This window comes from Necator americanus, chromosome X (assembly GCF_031761385.1).
Source record: "Necator americanus strain Aroian chromosome X, whole genome shotgun sequence".
Taxonomy (NCBI): domain Eukaryota; kingdom Metazoa; phylum Nematoda; class Chromadorea; order Rhabditida; family Ancylostomatidae; genus Necator; species Necator americanus.
In genome coordinates this window covers 19,762,181-19,788,624 of record NC_087376.1, presented here as the reverse complement: position 1 = coordinate 19,788,624, position 26,444 = coordinate 19,762,181, and the positions used below count along the sequence as shown (strand labels likewise).

Genomic DNA, 26,444 nt, shown 5'->3' with positions numbered 1-26,444 from the left:
TCACAACCAGCGAGTTGAAGAGCCATGTATTCAACCACAGCTGTATATTTTTACCGAGCTTAAAACAATTATTGAAACCGAGAAATCAACAGATTTGCTCGACCATTGCCATTTTAGACCTAACAAACCAAAAAGAACAAAGAAGTACATTCTGACATCTGACCAAATGCTAATTTTGTCGATTCCAAATAGGAAGACATAGCTTGTAAAATAGCTCGAAAAATTTTCAAAAAAAATCCACATTTCAACGTTACTCACTTTAATTAAAGGTCAAACTCATGAAGAAAAGAACTTTTTGGGCTCCCTGCTCTTCAGGTTCACCTTACATACACGTCCTAGAAAGCGATGAGATTTCCTCGACATTGCACAGGTACTCGACCGTGCAGGTCGATAAGTAACAAAAGCGGGAGTATCATGGTTCTAAGAGGTTCTACTAGAACTGCGTAGTAGATGGTTCAACACCACCCGAGGTCAACCAGGACTAAAATAACTAATGAACCTCAAAAGATACTGAGCTGAAATTGAAGGCGTTGCCGCATCTCAAAGGGACTGATGACTGATACCAGCTTTTCATCCCTTCTCTCACAAGCGATGAACGAAGAACAAAGCGTTGAAGTCTTCTGAAGGCTATATAATATATGTACATATATATCATGATCATGCTATATAATAACGCGCTTAGTCCGTGCGTGTGTGTGCTTGTCTGTGTGCCACGAAAATACTCCACAATGATGCAAGACTCTGCACCGGTGAGGTGCCAAACCATCATCATGCACCAGATAGGCGAGCACTCTACCTTCTCACCATTGTCGAAAGCTATGTAGCTATGTATGTTTTCTTTGATAAGGCAAGTTAGTTTCTTTCATATGGTAGTGAGGGTAAATAAACTTTGATGTGAATGCATACTTCCAAATTTGCAAACTAATATGCTATATAATAACGGGCTTATTTTGTCACGTGTGTGCGTCTGTGTATTTGTGTGTCTCGGTCAAGAAATTCCAAAAAGAGAGGGAATACTTTGGGGTCGGTTAGGTGCGCTGGAGCTTCAATGTGGTAAAATTGGGTGAGACAAGTACTATGGCGTCGAATTTGTGCCCCTGAGTCAGATAGCTGTAAAATGGGGTGGGACGGGTGCAGCGGGGTTCAAATGGTGCGCGGGAGCCTCAACGCAGTAAAATGGGTTTCTGTGGTTCCTTCGCATATCTATTTTCCAGCATGTCTCCTGATGCTGCTAACATCTTTTCTTCAAAAAGTGGGAACGCACGTGCGAACGGCAGCTTAGATACAACACATAGTAGCCAACAGTTTACGCGATCTGACGTAGAACGTTATTTTTGTCACTACGGTAGTAATATTCACGTCATTCCATGTTAGCACATCATGCTGTGCTAATAGTTGAGAATGGAGGGAACTCATACTTCGAATAATGTTTCCAAATTCTGGAGGTTTCAGAGAAACATAAAGGTAAAATTAAGCTATATTGTTCTCCAAATATAGAACTGAGCGTTTAAGGAAAAGCTATAAAATCTTTCATCTATGCTTAAATTTTCGGGTAAAAAGAATTGATGAAAGCGTAGATAGAAAAAAGCAATTCTAATTTTCCAAAAAATGTCGCTACTGTTATTTCTTATTGATCGGTGAAGGCGAGCGAAGCGAACACCAAAACAAGCCTGAAGTCCGGCTTTAGCCAGACGTTCAGGCTGGTATATAATAACGGGCTTATTCTATCACACGTGTGTGTCACGAAATTCGAAAAGGGGGTGAGACGGGTCCCAGGGCGTGGAGTTGGTGCACCGGCGCCAGAAAGCTGTAAAATGGGGTGTCACGGGTCCACCGGCGTTGGTACGCAGGCGCCAGATAGCTATAGAGTGGGTCCTTCGGTGTCGAATTCGTGCACAGACACCAGAAAGCTGTAAAATGAGATGGGTCCCACGGCGTCGGATTGGTGCATCGGCGCCACATAGCTATAAAATGAGGTGTGATGGGTCCCACGGCATCCAGTTGGTGTGCCGGGGTTAGATAGCTATAAAATGGGTTGCGACGGGCCCCGCAGCGTCGGATTGGTGCGCAATAACTTCGTGTGCATGATTACATGAATTACAATCGATCAAAGGTTCGAGTCCGCTCTAGTGCTAACCAAGTCTTTCATCTCTTCGTGATCAATGATTTATGCAAAAAAAAATTTGGTACTATTATCCTCAAGGATCTTCTTGGGGTCTACTAGACTTCTTTCGTGCAATTTTACAGAAATAGTTTCGTAGCCCACAACTATGAATTAAATCTACGACTACTCGTGAAGATCGATGCGAACAACGAACGTCCCGTCTCTGACATAGACATGATCAAGGTTCCTAAAGATTCTTATAGGAAACCTGTGACCCACTGACAACAGCAAATCGGAGGCGTGACAACATAGGTGTACCTGTAGAGATATTTCTAGTACTAGTATACTGAGCTACTTCTAGTACTCAGCGGTAACCTTTAGTTAATCTCGAGATTCGGCATGTCCTGATGTGGGAGGACCATCGTAGTTGACCACCGCCGTATTCCCACAAACCAAAAGTTTGCATATCTGACCAAACTAAATAGAGCAGCGCTAAGCTGCAACAGCGTGCGCATCTGTAATTAGTATAGCGGTCATTCAAAATCCTATTAACACACGACGTGCTCATGTTTTGTTCTATAGCGTTTTGTTCCTTCACAGGCTCTATGGCCAAACCTGTCCAACCATCGAATGCAGAAGCCGGAAATGAAGAAGTAGGTCATTCTCCATCGCACCTAATGTTTGATTTCTGAATTTTCATCTTTAAACCTTAGTCGATATAATGCTTTTACATCTAGCAGCACCTCTACTTGACGCTAAGCTTAGGCCTGAATACGTGCATGAGTCACCACAGTACTGCTTCTAATGATCTTAACAATCTTGTATGTGCAATGGAAACGGTAAATTGTGATATTCGGGGGTTGACTGACAACTATAGGCCACTAGTCGTTCGAGCCATCTCTATTGCTTGACAGAGGATCTCAAAATTCATCATGGGAATTATTGAAGGGAGTGGTCCATTCTTGAGAGTGATGTCTCCGCTAATGAATCTTTCAAAATTAAGGTGTCAGAAATTTTGATATCACTTCAGAACCTCAAACCATTGCAAATCATTTCGAAAGTTTCCTACACATTTCAACCTCATCATTACCTTTCAGTGGTGACAAAAACAGCTTTGAATGGAATTTCTTTTGCACTAGAGCAGAAATGTTCAGTTGTTGCGGTCATAGAAAAGATCAATGGTATGCCCTTAAATCTGCAAAAAAAAAAACTTCCAAATGATATAAAGCTTTCTCATATAATATCCATTATTCATAAACCTTTGTAACCATTATTGGCGGTCGCACAATAACTCATTTCAGATGGCACTGGTCGTACAACAAGGACGGTTATTTAGAGGAAGTATTAAGCAGACAAACAAATATCTCAAAAAACATTAGATTTTATTCCTCATCTTCAACATTTGTCCCGTGTAGTGACGGCATTTCGCCGGGTCCAGCTAGCTTCATGTCAGCGTGAATTGCATCCAGCGCTATTTCGGCAGTACTTTGATCGCTTTCCTATTACATCTGAGTCTATGGCGATGTTACGGAGTGTAGTTGTTGCTCTGTAGGACGTGACCGTACCATCAAAGGCATTCACACATTTTCTTGATTACAGGGCCCACATCTAGTTTCTGTCTGATATCATGGTTGCAGGTGTGATCGAGGCGAGCGACACCAGCCCTCCATCACAGCAACTACATTTTCACCACTTCGAGATAATGTCGAATTCCTCTTGTCGCAGGCCAACACTCGGCGCTGTATTCTGCAACAAAAGAATTCCGACATTATCTTGAAGTGGTGGAACAAGTCGAATGACATTTCTATATATCTTTTACTTGAGACACCCAGTCATCCCCTCGTTACAGAGCATGCCGGTGGCAACTCGTCACATAGCGTTTACACGAGCGGTAGCCTCGTAAGTAAGGGGTCCGTCAGATGCAATCGTCGAAGCGAGATATTTGAAAGCGGCGGTCTTTGAAAGGTGTATGCTGTCATACCCAATAAGGCCCGTTTCATGGTTAAACGGTAACAAGTCTCTCGCAGTCTTCTTCGCAAATGCCTCCGAGACAATGGACACGTATCCCATGGATATGTCCAGGGAAACGCAGACATTTTTCAACGAAGCCACGCTTTAGTCGTTCATAAAGACATATAAAGACATACACAACGCACAATAACGTCGCATATGCTCTTCTGACCATAGAGACGCAGAGAACTAAATAGTAACGAGGAAATGTGAAAAGAAGAGTGATGAGAGTTGTTGAAATTACTGAATCTATTAAAAACAAGTATTTGTCATAGTAGCGTGCTCAGCCTATTCATAAAAAAGTACGTATTTGCGTCTCTAGCACGTGAGAAAAGCACGTTTTAAGACAATGTGCTACCGAGCTCAACGTTGAGCCGCGTTGTCCCAGGGTTATCATTTTTTCCTACGTATAAATCTTTACATTTCTACAAGATTTAATTTGTACGTTGCCAATCGCGTGCTGTAAGTTTTTTTTTACTCTCATTATCGGGATCTCATGGGCCAAAGATAGACGAAGCTGAGTTGAACAATTTGTAGAATACTTTTGAATGATTGCTCGTTGAATCTGATGAAGAAATAATGGAAGTTACAAAAATGATTCCATTTTAGTTAGCGCTGTCTGTAGATGAGCAGTCTGATTCGGGTAGTGATGAGACATTGTTGGTATTACATAGTGAGAGTGCAGACGAATGACAGAGCGACGCAGAAACGCATAAACACTGAAAATTTCCCCAATAATCTGGTAAACATGATCATTGATGTAGTTGTCACGAATGGTAAAGGTAAGTGTCACGTTGTCACAGACCAATCCATTTCCACCAGCTATGTTTAAACGGCGTTTGATGAAGAACGCCTACTGCGAGGAAGGAGGAGTACAACTTGAAGGCTCCCAAATCGCGAAAAAGCAGCATGGGCAGCATTCGCAGCCGTCAGGGAAGCTACAGACCAGCTGACGGACCAAGATCTTCGTGCCCATCTGTTTGAGTCGACAGTTCTTCCAGGGCTCTGTTACGCAGCGGAGACGTGAGACGGGCAGATACCGCTGCCACGTCTAGGTAGCTACTTACTATCCAATCTGCCGGGACCCTCTATACCGTTCCCCGAAGATTCTGGAAGCAGCACAAACAAGAACGAGTCTAAAGAAGTGCCAAAGGGATCTCTGCGAATATAATACTCCGCTAGCAGCCTTGCTGAGCGAAAACGGGACTCGCACCTCCTCTCGTCGTGAGATGGAAATCATTACGGAGAAGCTCTACTCGAACCTTACCCATCCATCAACTTCTGTGTCAACCCCGATCATCCCCACTGGTGAAGCTCCGCCACGAATTCTCCCTTCAGAAGTACGAGTCGCTATCAAGGGCATGAAACCTGGCACAGCCTCCAGACCTGATTCTATATCAGTAGACTTTCTTCGGGCTGGTGACCATCCACTTCATCCAATCGTAGCGGCGCACATGACGTCCTACCTTTAGAAAGAAACTCTCGTCATGAGATGGAAATCATTACCCGTCAGGGAAGCTACAGACCAATTGACGGACCAAGCGCCCCGTGCCCATCTCTTTGACTCGACAGTTTTTCGAGCGCTGTGTTACGCAGTGGAGACGTGAGCAGACACCGCTGCCACGTCTAGGAAGCTACTTACTAACCACAGAGCCCTTGAGAGATGTCTTCTGAAGTTTAGAGGGTGCACACAACACTTAGCCGGTCTTCGCAGCTCACACTTAAGAGGAATGTCCCGTCTTCGTGACACAGCGGAACATATATCGAAAGACGAGCATAGATGGGTCAGTCACATTATGAGAAGATTCGACGATAGATGAACTGAAAGAACGCTAGAGTGGATCTCAAGAGATGCTAAACTAAACGGCTCAAGGACCTGGTCAACGTCACTCACGAAACATGAGAACATCTTGGATGACAACGGCGAAGGAATGAAACGAGTGGAAGAGATGCTGGGTCCGCACGTCCAGTGAAGATGGGCCATATAAGTGTCTAGGTAAGAAAGTATGTTTGAACGAGGAATTGCTACTGTCACTATTTGTCGAAGAAACTAATAAGCAGGGGAAGGCAAAGAATCTTAAATTTCATGACACATACGTCGCTGAAATCAAGAATCAGAATCAATCATTATCGGATTATGTATACAAATGATGGTAGGATTATGTATACAAATGATGGTAGGGCAGATGCCCAAACTGAGAGATTGCTGGAGTTCCAGGCGTTCAATTGGTGGGGATTCCACTGCTAGGAACTTTCACTTCCACTATTTCGCGTGTAGTATTTTTCGAAGATAATAAACAACATAACTCCAAAAAATCGGGAAATCATGAAAAATAACCATTGGAAAGTGCGCTGAGTCGCGCTGCCGTCAAATTGTTAATAACATATGATATTTCGTGCGGTAGTCTAATAAGAGAGAAAGGGCGAATTTTGTCTAAATATCATCTTTAGGAATTCCATAAATCTTAGTAAACGAATTTTTTTCTTTTACAAATTCTGTGATTCGGAAGAATCCTTTCATAAGCACCTATTGTCCAGCCATAAAGCCAGATTTTCTTCACTTTCAACCATTCCTATTTCACCTGTTTCGCAACTACCAACATCGTTCGTAAGTCTCACATGGGAAGAACTTGAGCTACAGAAACGTTCAAACTTGTAAGATATCCACAATTCTCATTCCCGTTAATTTAACGGGGATAATAAGCCTGAATGTTCCCCATTTTTGACAAGAACTTTCATATTAGTAATTTGAAACTATTAGATGCATCAAATCTTCCTCATATTTCAATGAGGATTTCTCTTGTTTCTGGTTACAAATTTGGGATCACTCCACATCACAATATTCCTCCTCAAAACTTTCATCAGAAAATTCTACCGGACGTGTCTGATTCGCCAAAACAAGCTCATAAATTATATCACACCCGGTGATGCAGCGCATGACCAGCATTAGGTACGCGAAGACACCTATTTACGTAGCAACGACGGTGAGTCTCCACAGGATTCATCCCAATGCTAATTGGCAAGCCATAATCGGAAAATCTAGCCTCTTTACAACACAACGACAGACGTATACGTCCAGTCTCGTATACGTCTGTCGTTGTGTACTCGGTATTTTTGATGCTGAGAAGTAGCTCAAACCTTGCAAGCTGGTCGCTCTACAACTGTGTTTGCTGCTTTAGTTGTTCGCCTGAAACCTCAGCATGATGTCACCGGCATGGAGCACAGTCCAAACATCAAAAAACCTCTCGTTATGGTATCTGTATAATATGGCACCAAGCGATCGCATGGTTCTCTCAAGTCGAAGAATGCGAGATCCAGAGGATTTTGCTTCTCGCGGTGTTCCTTGATCAGAATCGGTGTAGCGTGAATGGCATAAGAGGCGCTTTAGTTTATGACAAAACCGCGTTGGAATTAAGGTCGAATTATGCGTTTAGGAATCGTTACGCGGTGAAACTGCAGCTAAATCAGTCTGTAATTGGAACACCCGGCCAAATTCTTTTTTTCCTCACGGATTTCTCATGCTTCGTCGCAGGATAAGAAGCGTCTTTTTTCTTCCACGATTCGGTCGGTTCAGAAACTGTGTCATCACGTTTACAGGACTCCAACCCTGTGACTTTCACAATGCTTCCGTCAAATCGTCTCGACCTGTCACTTTCCCGTCTTCATTCGTTTCAGGGTGGATTTACCCAGTGGTTACCTGCTAACCTAAGCTAACTACCATATGTTGCCAGGTGCTAAGGGAATAGGTGGATGGCGGATCATTTTTGTTTAAATACTCTCGAACTACTTACGCCAACGCTTAAAGGCGGCATACTACGAATCTGACGTTGACTGACGGGATTCAGAGTAGCTCCGCTAATCTCTATCTAACTGTCGTGGGAGACGCCATTTTTACGACGACTTCAGTTGTACCCTTGTGCCATTTTTGTGCACGCGCCGTATCCAAGTACGCGCTGTCGAAAATCAGTGGTGTCTCACCAGCCTATTCAAGTGAAACCTATGAGTATGCAATCACCCATGATCCCCATATCTACCATCGTTTTTCCCACGGGTTCCCTTACCACGTCAGATTCGTGGTATGCTGTCTTTAAGCATCTTTCTCTGGTCCATCTGCTTCCATTTTTGTCACTGACGCCGTAGAACTTCCCGACATTTTCGGTATTGCAATGGCGAGATTTGTCCACTCCAAAGAAGAGGAGTCCGCTATAGCGTGCAGAGCCTCTCGTATACACTGTAGCGGGCAGCTTTCTCTATGGCCACCATTCACTTTGCGTCTTTTTCCACTCTCCTGTAACTTAGCCGGTTTTCCGGTGTCTTATAATTGAGAAAACCGTGACAGAGGCGTTTTTCACACGGACCTTCGTTTTTACTTCCTTCGCTTACAGCCACGGCTGTGCTTCCGACGGTAAGATCGTACTGAATCGGACCATTGTACCAGTTGGTCAGACTATCTCACGGTTTACAATCAGCCATTTATTTTCGACGTACTTGACGAGTTGCTGCTGGATGCGCGATGACTTTTTCTTCCTTCAGTTACCACCAGTTGAAGGCAGCATATTTCGAGATTGACGTAGTGTGGAAACCCCGTGGAAAATGTAACGTTACGCCTGTAGATTACGAATATGATCGTAAACCTGCTCAGTTTCCCCTACTCATCCTAAAAGAAACTGTGGGAAACGGCATTCGTTCCAACGAAGTAAGTTGGAACGAGCCATAATTGTGCATGCGCTGCATCCACGTACGAGCGGCCAATGATCAGCGAGGTCTCCCCGCCATTCTGTTCAAGCAAAACCAATGAATGGGGTGCTGAGGAACCGGAGCGTGCACAAAAGGGCGCGTTCTAACGTACCTTGTAGGAACAAAAGTCGTCTTCACGTTCTCTAGGACTTTATACGTTTTATGGGAATTAGGGTGAATTGAGTGAGGCCACGCTCATACTACCAATTCAACCTCCGAACTCTTTTCATTCATTCTTCCTAAAATTTCCGCACTACGTAAATTTTGCGATACGCTGCCTTTGTCCGCATCAATTACCACGCTTATGCTTTAGATGCGCGATTTTTGGTGTGAAGATAATCGGACAATTATGTGTTGCAACCATTTCGTAAAGTATGACTTTCGCATTGGTGCCAAACTTTTGGTCATGATTTCCTGTGAGTACGAAGTCAATTTAGTCCCAGCGCTGCAGTTGTGGAGCGTGACGAGACGCAAGGCGAAGTTTCAAAAGCGGGATTGTCCTTTTGAAACTTCGTCTTCGATGACGAGGTCGTGCGTTGCCACCTTTGTTTTATGTTTGATTGCCAAAAACACTAAACAAACAAGCAGGTTACCTATAGCCATCCTTTATTGCTCCGACATATCTGTTCAGCTCTCCTACAACTATAATCGAGTCTTCCGGCGGTACGCTGAGAAGTGGAGTCGACATTCGTGAGTTGCAATTACCGCTTTCATAAAACTGTTATTGAAGTTTTCTAACACAGTGTGGTTCCGTCCTTGAAGCGCTGAGAGAAAACTATGTCTACTCGGTTCCCGGTGTTTGGACTATTGCTGTAGATGTCCTGAAGCCTTGAATCCACATCCAAAGTCCTTTGCTTTGTAACGAAACCATTTCATTTTCCGCAACGCGCAGATGTCAGTCTTGCATCGTTCCAGCGAAGCTGTTAGCTCGTAGGAACGTTACAACGTGCCGACGTCCCGTGTTGGTATCCTGGTTTTGGCAACGTTGTGAGACTGCAGGACACACCTAGTAGCTCCCGATGCCACCCTATCTAAGACATCAGAGGCTCGCGCATATTCACTACACTCGCCGAGCCCCGTGAGTTTGCATCTATTCTGATAGACGCTCCACTTTTTACCTCAAATTATTTCGACTTCATTCAACCTTATGGATGTGACAGGAAGGTTTTCTTCGATAGCTTGTCACGCGGCCATTTCCCAAGTTCTTAACAATTTCAGGGGAATGAGGGCTTAATTGATCCTGGCAGGAGACCAAACTTAGAATCCTTTGCGAAGAAATTAGTCTACAAACATTGAGAAAAGAGAAGTACTCTCTCTACTTAGAAGAATACTGTGAAACAAAAATCAATGCTTTGATGCAAATCAAAAGCTGAAATCCAGAATTTCTTACTTTTACTCACCACATGGATTTGATCGCGTAGTTGTTGATTGACAAATTGAGTTTTCATCAATTCCAGCATCACAGACTGAAGAAGAAAATATTCTACTAGAAAAAAAACATGAAGTTTGATACTGTACTTTAAAAGAACCTCAACAGTAGTGAGCTGTAAACGCGACAAAAGAGCTTGCTCTTCCGCATCATCGGCCCTTCGGCGACAATGATCCACCTAAACTTCTCGAGGCTAGTGATAATAAACTGGAAACAGTAATTAAATGTCATCTTAATCTTACAATAGATAAGGACATTTTAATAAGGTTTCGCGACAGCCCTTTGCTAAAATAGGTAAGTATTTCAAACACCGACCACTTGGGAATCACTTCGGGTTGACACTCCACCAAGAAAGCGTCCACACTCACAAAAGATGGAAAGTGCTACGTTCGCTGCTCGTTCCGCTTTAATCCTATGCAAAACAAATCCTATCATGCTATATAACGCGCTTCGTGTGTGTGTGTGTTTTTTTTTTGTCTGTGTGTCACGAAAATACTCCACAATGATGCAGAATTCTGCATCGGTGAGACGCCGAACCATCGCCATGCACCTCGTATTATATAACCAGCCTGAACGTCCGGCTAATGCCGGAGTTCAGGCTTATTTTGGTGTTCGCTTCGCTCGCCTTCACCGATCAGCAAGAAATAACGGTAGCGACATTTCTTGGAAAATTAGAATTGCTTTTTTTTATCAACGCTTTCTTCAATTTTTTTTACCCGAATATTTAAGTATAGATGAAAGATTTTATGGTTTTTCCCTAAACGCGTCGGTTCTATATTTGGAGAACAATAGAAGTTGATTTAAAATCTATGTTTCTCTCAAATCTCCACAATTTGGAAAGATTAATCGAAGTATGAGTTTCCTTCGTTCTCAGCTATTAGCAAAGAACGAAGAGCTACCATGAAATGACGTGAATATCACTACCGCAGTGATAAAAAATAAAGCTCTATTGCGTAAGCGTTGGCTACTACGTATTGTATTTAAGCAGCCGTTCGCATGTGTGTTTCCCCTTTTTGAAGAAAAGATGTTAGCAGCGTCAGGGAGACATGCTGAAGCTGCGAAGGAACCACAGAAACCCATTCTACTGCGTTGGGGCTCCCGCGCACCGTATCAACCCCGTTGACCCCATCCTACCCCATCCCCTATCTGGCTCAGGGGCACGAATTCGACGTCATAGTACCCGTCTCACCCAATTTTACCGCCTTGAGGGTCCAGCGCACCAAACCGACGCCATAATATTCCCTCTTTTTGGAATTTTTTGACTAAGATACACACATACAGCGTCGCACACACGTGACTGAATAAGCCCGTTATCATATAGAATGATAGTTTGCAAATCTGGAAGTATACATTCACATAAAAGTTTATTTACTTACATTCACATAAAAGTTTATTTACTCTCACTAACATATGAGAGAAACTAACTTGCCTCATCAAAGCCTACATAGATGGTTACATAGCTTCAGACAATTGTGAAAAGGTAGAGTGCTCGCCTATCACGGGAATGACGATGGTTCGGTGCCTCACCGCTGTAGAGTTTAGCATCATTAAGGAGTATTTTCGTGACACACAAACAGACACACGCACACACACACGCATACACATACACAGACTAAGCGCGTTATTATATAGCATGATATCAGTCCGGCTAAAGCCGTATTTCAAATTTCTTGTTGTTTTCGCCACAGAATTGGATTTTTCTTTCCCTACCAACTTCTTTTTCGTTTATTTTCCAAAAGAAATCTAAGCATTAATGAAAGATTTAACAAATTTTTCCTAATAGGGCCGATTTTTCACTTGGAAAATATTCAAAGCTAATTTTAATCCTACATTCCCTTCACTGCCGATACAATTTGTGAAAAATTTGAAGTACTAGATTTCCTGGTCCTCTCCTCAGCAAACAGCACAGAATGATGTGGTAGCATAAAATAACGTGAACGTCATCATAATGACAAAGCTAAGGCTCAATTTTGCATGCCTGCTTCCAATTTCTGAAAAAAAGGATGTTACCAAACTGATGCAAACGTGCAACGAAATAGACATGCGGAACAGCATATTGAAGAGACACAACACATGCAGTTATCACAGCTATGAAACAGCTCACAACGTCCCACTCACTTTTCGCTCCTAACTCTTTCTGGCGTCGGGGCACTAATTCTATGACATCGGACGCGCCTCAATGCATATTATTGCTTTCCGTTCCTGACACATTAAACTCGACGTCGTGGGTTCCGTCTCTCAGCTCTGATATTTCGTTTCGTATACGTGACTACTAAGCAAATTATAGCATAATATTCGTTCCTTCTATACCACTATAGCACCTAAGATTCTCTCCTCTTTTCCGACAGTTAAACACGAAAGATGTGACAGTGCTATACGACGTGAAAGCCATCATCATAAAGCATAAAGAATAAAGTGTCTGTCAATCAATCCGCGTGGGATGTGCCACCACGTTCACTTTAATTAAAAATCGTTAGTTTACAAGCGTGTAACTGGCCTATACTTGCGGAGCTGAGCGAAGTGTCAATTCAGTGTTTTTATTCTCCCACACAAGTCTGCCACTAATCTATCAATTCCGGAGGGATGAAAGGCTTGGTTAGCACTGGGACGAATTCAAACCTCCAATTGATGGTGCAGACAGGGGAACCTCTTACCGAATTTGCTAGACTTGCGCTTCTGGATGATGTTTCTTCAATTTCTCACTACAGATTAAATACGAAGATGACAAAGATGCCAACGTTTCCTTGAAAGTTATTGCAAATGTAAATGGTTTTGTCCGAAATTTCCACAGGACTCACATTTAAGAGGAGGAAAAGTACTTTCTGCCTTCTTTCAGAATCGTACTATGATATAATATCCGTCTCTAAGAGAGAGACAGAGAGATAGAGCCTTCGGTAGTTGAATCACCACAGCCTTACTTAAAGGCATCACCCCACGAATGTGACGCGATATGGATTTCTGATGGTCAAAGATTATACGGGATCGTAAATTGCAGAAACGGGTAGGATCCCTCCCTTTTTTTTTCCTAATCGCCGTAAGAAACTGTCTGGAAGATGCGCCTTCGAGCGTTCCGGGGCGCTATTTTCTACAGCGAGTTTTATTGGAGCGCGCCAACCTTGCGCACGCGCCACATGTTCCGGGCCGTTTTTTTTACGGTAAATAAGGAAGAAATGGATGGCGAATTACCCTCTTCCCCACAATCTACGACACCGTTTATGCGTAACCCACCTTAAACCTGTGCCATTCCAGATTGGTGGGGTAATGCCTTTAACTGCTACTCGCTCGCTAAAGACCTTATACATCACGACAGCGGAATATCAAGACAAGTTGTGCATTTAAACATGCGAGACAACAAAACGTCGGAACACCTCAAACTGAAGTAAATAAGCGTGGAGCGCATCAGTATGACAAGGAAATGAAGAAAAATCAATTGCCTTGATGTTAAATAATAAATAACATAGCTCTAAGCAATCCAGTATTTTTCCAAAGATGGACAGTCTTGAGAACTTCTGTCGTGTGCCCGCAAGATTAAAGTAGTTAAGATCCAAACTCGACATGTAAAATTAGCGACACAGTATACAATGTTTCATGTTCAAATTCAAGGAACTCTCGAGCCTCTCGAATTATTAACGGTTGTCGACCTTGTGATCTGACCGTCAAATGCTCCATGAGTACGCATTGGTTTCCCACATAAACACCTATGCTTTAAAAAAACCATGATATCAGCGAAAGTATTGGTTCAAGAAATGAGTCGTGAGTTTTTTTTTTTTTAGAACTGAAGTGAGGATAAAGGTAAAACTTTCTGCCAAATTGTTAAGCATTGTTCAATAAACGATTTCTCGCTAAACATGATAGTCCTGTTACATTTTCATTTTTCTGATTCGTGTTTTTCGGATGAGTGGGGTACCAAGTGGACAAGACCGAGTGTTTTCAACAGCACTTGTGTTTTGAATTTAATCGAGACAATAAGGCCGCTGAGAGCGAGATTAGCACTATGCATGGAGAAGGAACAGTACTTGAAGGTACCGAATACCGAATTACCGAATTTTAAAAAGTAAGGTACCGAATTTTGACCCCAAGAGTGAACAACACGTTGGTCGACCAACTGCCGTGGGTTTGAAGAAAACTCCTTCCCCTTAAACTATTTTGAACAAAAGGTTTACAACAAATCAATTAGTGAAATACTCACTACTACTTTTCCTCTCATCGTTCAATAAGTTTTTCGATGTCCCACAATTATTCTTTTTTCAACTTCATTTTTTATACCTTCGTGTTTTTAATGTCATTTTCTGCTTGTGTTTGAGCCATCCCGCCTCTTACGATGTTTTTCACGCAAAACGCAATTCCTATGAGTAGCATCTGCGGTTTAATACCTCGATTAAATGAAAAAGCGGGTGTCGAAAATGCTGTGTTTTCTCCTGTGGAAACGTCATTTGAATGCTCTGGAGAAACAAAGGTTAATAGAACTGAAAAGTCTGAACACGTCCTTCGTATAAAGTGAGGAATTCTCTATTAAATGGGATACAAGGTCGCGTCTTATTTCTCAACCGAATAACTTCGTTGTTTTTTTTTTGCAAAACATACCTCCCAAATTGTAGTGATCAAAATGCATAGTTCCATTCGTAAACTATGCAGCCCTTGTTAACGCGCTCAGATGTTAGCTATGAGCACTTTTAATCAACTTGAACCAGGGTTTTCTTATGGTAGCCGGTGCTCCGACCCCCTTCACTTTTGGACAGTTGGCGGAGGGACTCCCTTCACTTAAGCTGCACCCACGGTCACCGCGAGAAAAAAGAAAAAAAAGGTAGACAGTTTAACATGTTGAGAGATGTAAGAAAGTCGAATATTTCCACTGCAGGTATTCTCTTCAACGTAAGAAGCAAATGGACGACGGAACAGTCAGAAAAGAAGAAATATTCATTCATAATTACCAAATAAAATAAAGTAATATTAACTATGAGAATAAAATCTTAGTGACTTACCTGTCTTCTGATCACAGTATCGCAGTAAATTACACTACAGTAAGCTCCTAATAAGGAGACATTACCCAGAGGGAACCACCGAGTAACAGAGCGAGAATGTACGGTTAGAGTTTGCAGCAGAATCACACGGCAGTGAAGAGTATCTTGAAATACCCCAGAACGTGACGAATCGAACGGTATACATCACATTTATTATGCGTTCTTCTCCGCCGAGAAATTGGCGCCCAAATTTAAGCATCAAAAATTGAGTTTTTTCAGTTCTGAAGCCAGTACTTTGTAGGAAGACAAGAAACTCAAAAGTAGATAGCATACTGAGATAGACGAGAAATTTCTCTACAAACTGGTACCAAAAATGTCATTTCACATTGACCATTAAGGAGAAAAAATTGGACCTGAAAATGGAGATTGAAATTACCAAATTTATAAGTTTTTTGCTTCGTTTTCTACCTACTCGAAACGAACAGGTAAGTATTGTATACCAAAAGAATCCGCATTTTCCGCTCTATCTGAAAATATATAACATGTTGAAGAAAGTCTTTGTCTCGATCAAACGGAGTGGGAGGAGCACGCACAGTTGTAGATTCTCCGGCCCAACAGTCCGAGCCTAATGCTTAAGCATAGGAGGGGGGAGCACGCCAACGATAGCGTGCTCCCCCCCTCCTCTCTCTCTTCGAAAAAACTACGTATTTCTGCAGGTCAACCGAGTTACCTTTGTATAGATTGAGAAATTCTAGAGCAAATATGTACCCTTCACTCTACTGATAGGTTTCGAAATAAACAAGTTATTTAGAAAAAAACTCGTTTTTCCGGCTGCAAAAAAGCAGCGATTTTTTTTTGAGCTTGGCTTTGAGCTTATACAGATAATTTCTGTATAGAACAACGGAAGTTAGGGCAGTTATGTACTCTTCACTCCATTTCTAAGTTTTCAAATAACTAAGTTATTAAGGGCGAAATTTGCTCGTTGAGGTGACAATGCGACTAGTTGTTTTGCGTTGCTTAAGGCTCGTTTCTGACTCATTTCCTTGCAACTTCCTTGTAGAAATTTCCTTCTTCTTTCGGTGTGTGTAGCGTTAGGAACATGTGCTTTGTAATTCTTTTCGTTGTATTTAGAATAGTAAAGTATGTGCATTCGAGAAGAAGCAGCTTCAACGCTACCTTTAGCCCCTAGAGGGAAAATGCCACCGCCTGCGAATGTTCTGCTTCACTGGTTTTGGACAACTCTGTTTTTACTCATCCACATAGTGAGTTTTTTGAAATCGTTTCCTGCTCTTCTTTGCTTTATTGACTTTGTTCAGATGCGCTTTCCCGTCTAATTGTGGAGAAGATTCAGAGGGGCCCAGTAAGCAGATGTATAAATATATACATATGTATATTTGAATATGTGTTAATAAATGTTTTTTCCTACGGAATCATAGAAAATATGAAGCCCCTTCACCGGAACTGGTCAGTAAGGAAGGAAAGCAGAATATCCGAATAGGAGATAGAGAAAAAGAGAAAAACTCAATATGAAAGGTGAGCACCGAAGTAGGCTAAAGAAATATGGCGGAACAGATACAAAACAAAAAAGAAACTTGGAAAAAATTAAAATAAGAAAAATTTATTTTCGCCGTCGCTGCCCGGCCCCCAGTGACGATGACGATTTCTTTAAAGTTCACATAAATATATGTCTCATTGACCCCCTCCACTTTCGGCTGCCCAATATGGGCAAGACCCCTTCACCAGGAAGGGGGCCGGCTCCTCCTTATCGCACCTATGCACCACACTGATCGTACGTTGGACGGATTGATCGCAGGAGGAATACGGGCTTTTCTCACCACAATAAACGAGGTGCAAAGTATGTGTGAAGTGCTGAGCTGCGCCAAGCGCCTGCCAGCGGCTTCTGTATTCGCCAACTAGTCTTTTACACTGACCCGTCCTTGTCGTAGCCTTCCACCTGCGATGTTTGCCTTGCGAGAACACGACCAAAACGTTCTTCGAGGAATTGAAGTGCTTTAAGAACACCTAGGTTAACTACAGAGATGCATGCTGTGGTCTACATTTGTTGTACGTATGAAATTCCTCTCCTCACTAGACGCATCGCAGCTGGTAAGTCGCGAAGGTTAGTGGCGCGTCCTCAGATGATGGATAGGACTAACGGCGGACCAAAAGCAGCCTTGTGCCTGCTTTGGACGAAGATGGATTCAGGAGATAGACCCCCTTATTTGCTGTGTCAAGACTGACCCATAAAACCCTTGCATTCCGCACGTCAATCCCAAAAGCCTGCAATCAACTGGAAATAGAAGGTGCAAAAGAGGTGGAGTCGCTTCAAACAAATAAGCTTCATTTCTCCACTCCTGGAGGATGCAAAGTTTTCCAACAAGCTCATGGGGCTAGGCCTGCAATCTGCTCACTGGTTTTGAAGTTAGACGCACAACACAGTAATAAGAAACTTCGGAGCAACGGGTGATACGCTAGCGCCAAGCAGCACAGAGTTTCACGAGTCATCTAGGGTACCAAAGCAGAAAATCACCAGTATGACGACGTGTACAAACAACGTATATGAAGCTGCAGCAGAACTGTTCTTAAGAAATAACAATACAATTGATGGCGTTGTGTCCTCTTCAACACGAGTATGGCAGAGAACAAACTTTCTTTCAAACTACTTACGACCCGAATCGGACATCTACATAGGAGAAGGCGTGATTAAATGCAAACTGATTTTTTTTTTTTGCTTCCAACATCAAATTACGAAAAAGCCGAAGCGTTTTACATTGACCTAGAGAAGTACTACAGAAAAGACAGTAAACTCTTACAAGGTCACTGTACGTGATTTCAACACCGAAGCTGGTCCCAGATGAAGATTTGGGGAACTTCACATTGGAATCCACGATCTTCAATTGAATAAGCAGGGAGAAAGGCTTTCCTAGTCTGTCATGACGACAAAACCATTTATGGAAACGCACGGTTTCAGAAGCCCTCTTCTCTACGCTGGACGTGAGAATCAGTCGGGCGGAGGGCACCACAACGAAGTAGGCCAGGTCATTGTCAGTAAAATGTTTTCGTTTCGTGTTCTGTTGTAAAAGGCCGCAAAGTTCAGCGACCCAGAACTATCATTAATTGGGATCTCTTCGATACGCTAGCCGGCTTTTGGAAAGATATCGCGATGGACGACATCGACGAGGGATACGATTGGTTGTTTGAACACCTCAACGACTTCACGAGGTTTTAAAACCACCACTAGACTACAGAAATTTTAGAACTAATACGGCAACGTGAAGAAGCGTAAGCTGCAGACAACCAAGAAATAACGTCCGAGCTGGCAAAGCTTTGCAGAGAGGTTATTGAAGAAGACCTCACAGAGACAAAAGTAGCAGTTCTAAAAGAAGCTGCAGAGGCAGGAAAGAATATCTGCTATCACGCCGAGTCTGCGATTCGCAAGACAAAGATGGCTGCATTCCAAACACAAATGGAACAACCACTGCATTGAGAACGGAAATGGAAATCAACCACGACTTCTACTCTGATCTTTTCGACAGCCGTGTGTCCACTTGCCTCCTCACCATTTGAGAGGATAAGATTTGAGAAGACATGTCATTCCAAAAGTTCTCCCGTCCGAAGTACGGAATGTCACAATGCCGGTAAGTGATCGTACGGCAACCAGTTCCAACGAGATAAGATCTGAATATCTGAAGAAGCTCCCGCCAATTCTTATCAACATTCTTATCAACATTATCAACGTCAACATTTTTACACGTTACCTCTCGGAATGCAAGGTTCCTAGACGGTGGAAGAGCAGGAAGACTGAGTTCTTGTATAAGAAAGGGGCTGCACATGACATTAGTAACTATCGCCCAATCTGCTCGCTATCCGTCATCTATAAGCTCTTGACAAGAGTGATTCTTAAGAGGAATGAACAAGTGTTACATCAAAATATCGCGAGAATGCAATATTTATCTATTTATTAATAATTATTAATTATCAATTATTTATTAATATGCCGCTCGGTCTGATCTTTATGTAGTTAAGGAAAAAGACTAGAGACTAGAATTTCGTTATTTTATAAGAACATCACCATCGTAAGGAGAGAGGTCCAACAGGCAGAAGCAATCTCACCTAAAAGGTTTACGGCCTTTTAGAGAACGTAACGCAAAGGCTGGAATGGGAAACGGATGGGTCTTAGATGTCTCATCCATGCTTAAGGGAACAAGCACGTCCGAAGGCACTAGCTCTGTATTTCTCGGAAGGGAACTGATAATGAGAAACGACCTGACCCTCGAAATGGGCAAGAGAAAACGAGCGGCTTGGGAGCGGATAAGGACATCGAGGATGTGGTGAAGAAGACCGGGAACCCCAGTCTCCGAGCTCACCTACTCAGCACCACCACACTTCCTGCTTTGACCTATGTTTTGCGAGCAGGAAGAAAATGCGGTGATGGAACACTCAATCGAAAAGGTGACGCCAGCATCCTAGCTTTACGCAAGCGAAAGAGAGGCTGCGAATTGCAGTTATACGTCATAGATTGAAAGTTACAGACGCTACCGCATATAACAAGGAAAGTAAAATAAGGTGGGTAGGACATGTCATGCGATTCAAGGACAACCGTTGTGCCAGGCCAGAGACGTGAGCGACTGGGTTCCAAACGCTATTGAACGCACCACAAAATGACTCCCGTCCCGTTAGTCAGACTTCTTTACGGAGTTTTTGAAGAAATATTTGAGGCTTTTCCTGTCCTTGCGGAAGGAGAAACCATTGGGTGACCCACACCCGATCGTGACAAGCTGAAGTCTTACTGGCACCAACTCGAGAAAATCGATTAACTACGGGAGCACAGGTGAAACAGGTGATTTGTGAGATACCATCGTAGGATAAGGTTGTAGATGCATGCATGGCTGGCATGGATGCATTGGCTTTGTCACAATCAGGAGTCAGTGGAATCAAGGTGATAAAAGCTTATTCATAATAATCTATCACACAGTTGTTTCTTGTTCATAAGTTGTCGAACTGTCACATCCGCATTTGTAAATAATTTTTTTACAAATGGCATTGCCGCAGACTCAGCGACAACCATGTCGTTCTCGTATACGTACCGTGACGCTATCAAGCGAGAACGATTGACTCACTCACTTTGACTTAATCGGCGGGTTCATGTCATCGCCTTACGCGATTACCCGCATCTTCGCCGAGGTGTGCCGTCATTGAACATAGCTGTGCCCAACCTTCTCCATCTTCTGCGGGAGCTTGCACATAATCAATCCATTCGTCGCTATTCCATGTTCTGCGAAACCTTACGTCTCGCCTGCCCGTCTTCTTTCAGCTCGAACCCAACAAACTCCTCAGAACTAGTTGAACAATCTGAGCGATCTGCTGGTCTTCTTAAAAAATGATCGAAGAAGTGAAGACGATTTACTTTAGCCACTTTCGATGGCGGTGCAAGATGTTGATATATTTCACATGTCATCCGCAGGTATACCGGGTGCGCACCGTTAGGTACCCGAAGCCGATTATCTGCAGCCGGATAAGTGCCTGCAGAAGAGGCTGCCGGGAGGCCAGAGCAGGCATAGCTTGGGCTACCTGTGACCACTAAGCCACGCCCATCCATCACCACATCACTGAGGTCATGAGCAATGTTTGTATTCCAATCACGTGATAGAGTTGCCTTCTACGAACGTTCAAAGAACAAAAAGGCAATAACGTAGCAACGTAGAAAGTGGAAGAAAAACGTAGAAAATGAAAATGCTAAAACTGAAGCAAAAACATAGAAAATTTGTAAAGTTGTATTTTTTTTAAAGATTTGTATTTGTAGAGAAAATGTTGCAACAAATGTAAACATAGCTAGCTGAAAGTTGAAAAGGTTCCAAAATAGAAGTAAAAAGGTGTAGAAACGAGAACCTGGTTTTTGAAAGATGTAGATGTGTGATTGAAGAAACTGAATAGAAGATATGGATGTAGATTTGTATTTATACAGACTATTAAATTCTTGTAAAATACTGCAGTAGTTTGTGAAATTTCGGGTTTTTTTTTGCTTCACGCAAATAAAACGTACAATTATTTCCTGTTTCTGGTATCTCGTGTGCAGTCGTTCGATATATCTTTTATACGTAAACGATTGATACTCCATACGGAGGCAATAGCACAGCTAGAGTGCCCTGCGAGGCATGTTTTGCACCTCATTAGACGATGAGAGTCGCTGATGAAGGATGTGATGGGCGGGGCATGAGGCAAACGCAGCGCAGTGCTCTGCTTACGCTGCGTAGCGCAATTAACGATCACCGTTGCCAGTCGTTTTCCCTAATGATCGGCTGTTGCGGGGCTGCGGGTACCTAACGACCGCCCCCCAGGTATACCACATCAATCTCTGCATAAAGATCTCCATTGTGGCATACCCTAGGCCAAAAGTAGCCAAGTAGCCGCCTAAGCAGCTTTCGTTCCGTGCAATCAAGCTTCTCCGTAACCGTTGATAGTGCTGCCCAAGTCTCCGATCCGCACATCATGATGGGGCGAATTGCGGATCGGTAGACTCGCAGCTTGACTTCGTTGGTGATGGGGGTCGACCACAGGCAATTCGTTAAGGAGTTGAATGCGGAAACGGCCTTAGCTCATCTTTGCTGAATATCCTTCTCATAGCTGCCGTTGTTCTTCAGCGTACATCATAAGAAAGAGAACTCATTGACGAGTTCTATCGTTTGTCCGTCCACCCTGATTCTCGTTCCAGGTCTCGAGGAGAACCACATCTACTTGCATTCATCAGGGCGTAGACGTAGTGCATGGCTGCAGCCAGCTTCGATACAAGGTTGACAACATGTTGAAGTTTCGTACTGCTTTCCGCGAATATAACAACATCGTCAGCGCACTCGAGGTCAGTCAAGGGGCACCCTGATGGTGCTTCAAAGATTTTTTACATCAACGTGACTGCTAGAGCGTTGTGGACCCAAATTTACTATCACCACCTTCTCAAAAGAATTCGACTCTGTGTTGAACGTGTATGTAAACATGTAAAAAAAAACTTAGATTGCATTTATGAAGCCTTCGAGAAATTGTATCGGAAAAGAATGCAAGACGAGATTCAAATGTACTACCAACGAACATTTTGGCGAGCACCAGTTACCAAAAAAGCATTGCAGGGAGATCGATCGAAGGAAGGGGTGGGAAATTTCAAGAAGCAGAGTATATAAGTACAAGTCCAAAAAAAGGAAAAAAAGGAGAAAAAAAGGGAAGACTTTTGCGAATGTAATGTTGAGCTAATGGCTGTCTTAGGCTCCTGATGCCAGCTTTTTGTCCTTTCTGTTACAAGTGATGAATGAAAAACAAAGCGTTGAAGTTTTAATAATAGGTTTACTTAGTTGAGCCGGACACGAGGTTGTTACAATCCTTTATTCGTGGCTAACATTCCGGCAATATCGCCTTCTTCAGAGTCTGAAAGGGTGAAATCGAATATGATCCGATCAAACGCCTTATCCGCCCAACGAAGAAACTCCTATGCTTACTGTTGGGCCTCATAGCTAGCGGGAGGGCAGAACATCGTACCTTATGATTAGATGACTATCTTGCCACTGCTAGATACCTGTTGTGAGGTGACTAGTGCTATCAAATATCAGCCTTAAACAAATCGCAAGTTCCTAGTGCAGAGACATTCCTCTTTGCGATTCAGCTTTGGACCTTTGGAGTGGATCTAAAATTCCTCCAGAGTTTTGCGCGTCGCAGAACTAGGTTCGCGCGTCAAAATCATGATCTTAACTTCAAAATCTTCTCCGTTATGACGCCGCACCCTTTGACCACCTACTGCAGTGGAGTCACATGATTTCCTTTTGCCGTCCACGTGTTCTTTGATTCGAATACATAGTGGTATAGCTGCTTCTCCTATGTATTCGTCAAAACATTGTACACAGGAAATCTTATAAACAACGCATGAATTCATGCACTAGGTTCGCGCGCCAAAATCGTGATCTTAACTTCAAAATCTTCTCCGTTATGACGCCGCACCCTATGACCATGTAATGCGGTGGAGTCACATGATTTACTTTTGCCGTCCACGTTCTTTGACTTAAATACATAGTAGTGCGCCGGCGCACCAATTCGACGGCGGTGGACCCGTCGCACCCCACTTTATAGCTTTCTGGCGTCGGGGCACCATTGGATTCAATGAATGAATTCGACATCGTGGAAGAAGAATGTCATATCCTTATGCGAACATATTTTGCACTATGGAGTAGTGCAAATAGTAAGAATGTATGTAATGGCATGTAATGCGAATGAGACTTCGCCTAAGGTTACTAGGGAGGGAGCTCGACGATAGCAACAAATTCTTCAAGATTACCTTTCCTCAGACACGGCCGGATGGCAGTGCTAACCTCGTCGGAAATAAACGGTGCACAAAAGGGTACGTTCTCCATACCAGATCTGTTTCGGGTTAGTAGTCTTTTTTTAATGGTGTGTATAGGTGTGCAACTGTTACTGACCGCAATTTTCCTAGCAAACTCGATAGATTCTCGTCTTTCCTCTCTTCCAGAGCAAACGGAGGTGGCCGGGCGAAGCATATTTCGTAGCGCCGACCTGCTAACTTGTGTGGGATGAGCAGAAAGAAAGTGAACTAGGATATTCTCATTACTGGATTTGCGACCACTTTGTCCTGTGCGTTCTCTATGAAATTTGGAAAACGGAGGTTGTGTTTGCCAAATCGGTGCCTCATTTTTGGCCATGAAAGCAATGGCGAGCGTTGGCGCCAACAGTTGTCCCATGGCAAGAACTATGATTTGCGCAAAATAGTTGCCCGACCATCTACAGACAGTGCATTTGAGAAATTTCTTGAAAACAACTATCAGCTGCTCCACGAAAGCCTTACAGGTTGATTGAGCTCTGGTGTTCAGTTAAAAGCTCTGCATAGCCGAGTCGTTGGAGACGTTCCTGTACAATGCAGTAGCATCAAAAGACTTCATTACACATAAGTTATCAAAATGTGTGTTCTTTAGGTGGACCAAAAACATATAGGTGATCGTAAAGTGGGCTGATACGAATTTCAACAGCTGCACCAACACTACGTTTAAGAACAAAGCGATCCTGTCTGTGGGGTCTACTACGCAGCTTAAGATAAGTCTTATCTTGATCGTTTAAGGATCTTCAGAGGCAAGCTCACTGTCAGAGTTCAGTTTATGAGTTTTTATTAGAAGGACAAGACAGGACACAAAGGTAACTCTCTTTTAAGCCAGGATACATTCGAGGGTGGCCAATGCGTTGAGTCACTGGTACTCATCCATACCCAGTTGAGTTTGCGGTGCTTTGCTAGAAATTCTTCGACAGTGAAAGAGCGATGGAGGCAGCTGTGTTGGAGGTGACATAATGTGAGGGCTTCGTCTAGATGACGAGGAATGACTACAAATTCCCCACCCTCATCACTAGTAGATAATCTGATAGTTTTAGACTTAACAAGCTCACGAATTTCCTCACGCCTAAATGCTGTTCGGGTGTAATGTTTAGGTGACAGTTTCTCTGTCTGTAGCAATCTAAAACGTTGGAACGTTCATCTGCAAAAAGACACCAAAAAAACAGAAACTAATATCTACCACAGCGTTAGCTTGTTGGTGTCTAAAGAAAGTATCAGCTGTGGGAAAGGCATAAGCGGAAGCGCTTTAAACTGCTGCTGGGCAGTTTCAGTGGTATTAAAGAACCAAAGATGAATCGCAAAGAGGAATGTCTCTGCATTACGCGGGAACTCGCGCCATTTTTAAAGTCCTAAGGTACTATGTTCTCTTCTACTGGTAAAGGGTAGGTCTACTAAAGAAGTCAATTACTGAAACATCAACATATAAATATAAATATATATATATACGGTGTAGCGCAGTCGTTAAGAAGTACAGCTATCTGTACGATCGATCGGAGGTTCGAATCCACCCAAGTGCCAACCAAGCATCTGATCCTTCCGTGGTCGATGAATTGGCACCAGGCTCGTCTGGGAAGAAAAAACACTGACTTTACACATCGGCTAACCCCCGCAGGTCATTGTATAGGCCAGCTACACGTTCGTAAACCTCAAACGATTCTCAATTGAAGTGAACGTGGTGGCGCACCGCAACCGGATTGACCAAACACTATATCCTTTATCCTTTCAATGGCTTCTTCAGATGAAAAGCAGACTTTTTTCTCATAAGATGGAAACTATTACGAGAAGCTCACCTTCTTTTTCCGTTCTTCAATTTCTGAGTCAAAAAAATCGAGAAGAGGTGTTACCAAGTTTTACGCGAAAAAAAAAAACGCAAAATTACCGTTCGATATATTTCTCGGATGTTCTTCTTTTCAAACTATTCACGAAGATCAATTTTAAACACATACCAATAAGCTGAATAAACCCTAACGTCGACAGCAAGTTAGATAAAATAATCCTCTCCGAGTAAGTTAGCCGTCGGGCCTTGGGACATTGTCCGATAAGTCTAGTTCAGTCACCACATTAGTGACCTAATTCTGCTTTATTTGACATATGCGGCCTTCAATCTTTGACGTTTAGCTGAACTTTGAATTCCCTCTTTCATTTGTGTGAAGCGGGATACTCCTAGCATCACCTTTTCGATTGAGTGTTCTATGACCCTAACCGCATTTTCTTCCTGCTCGCAAAACATAGGTCAAAGCAGGAAGTGTGGTGGTGCTGAGTAGGTGAGCTCGGAGACTGGGGTTCCCGGTCTTCTTCACCACATCCTCGATGTCCTTATCCGCTCCCAAGCCGCTCGTTTTCTCTTGCCCATTTCGAGGGTCAGGTCGTTTCTCATTATCAGTTCCCTTCCGAGAAATACAGAGCTAGTGCCTTCGGACGTGCTTGTTCCCTTAAGCATGGATGAGACATCTAAGACCCATCCGTTTCCCATTCCAGCCTTTGCGTTACGTTCTCTAAAAGGCCGTAAACCTTTTAGGTGAGATTGCTTCTGCCTGTTGGACCTCTCTCCTTACGATGGTGATGTTCTTATAAAATAACGAAATTCTAGTCTCTAGTCTTTTTCCTTAACTACATAAAGATCAGACCGAGCGGCATATTAATAAATAATTGATAATTAATAATTATTAATAAATAGATAAATATTGCATTCTCGCGATATTTTGATGTAACACTTGTTCATTCCTCTTAAGAATCACTCTTGTCAAGAGCTTATAGATGACGGATAGCGAGCAGATTGGGCGATAGTTACTAATGTCATGTGCAGCCCCTTTCTTATACAAGAAC

At 43.0% G+C, this 26,444-nt stretch overlaps 2 protein-coding genes across 4 annotated transcripts in view; both read right to left on the bottom strand.

Moving 5' to 3' along the window:
• Positions 1-26,444, bottom strand: part of RB195_024253 (uncharacterized protein) — a gene marked incomplete at both ends in the record, with an annotated part of 134,705 nt that overhangs the window by 10,279 nt on the left and 97,982 nt on the right. For 2 of the 3 annotated variants that reach the window (XM_064211959.1, XM_064211960.1), the window contains 2 exons: positions 10,252-10,317; positions 10,381-10,458. In XM_064211959.1, coding sequence (XP_064067839.1) covers positions 10,252-10,317; positions 10,381-10,458 — 144 coding nt within the window. Of the gene's footprint in view, positions 1-10,251; positions 10,318-10,380; positions 10,459-14,546; positions 14,640-26,444 lie in introns of those variants that run through there. The other variant, XM_064211958.1, reaches the window with a different exon arrangement.
• Positions 20,505-20,840, bottom strand: RB195_024255 (uncharacterized protein; the record flags this gene model as incomplete). The annotated part of the gene is made up of 1 exon (XM_064211962.1): positions 20,505-20,840. One exon carries the CDS (start codon positions 20,838-20,840, stop codon positions 20,505-20,507), a length of 336 nt encoding a protein of 111 aa, XP_064067842.1.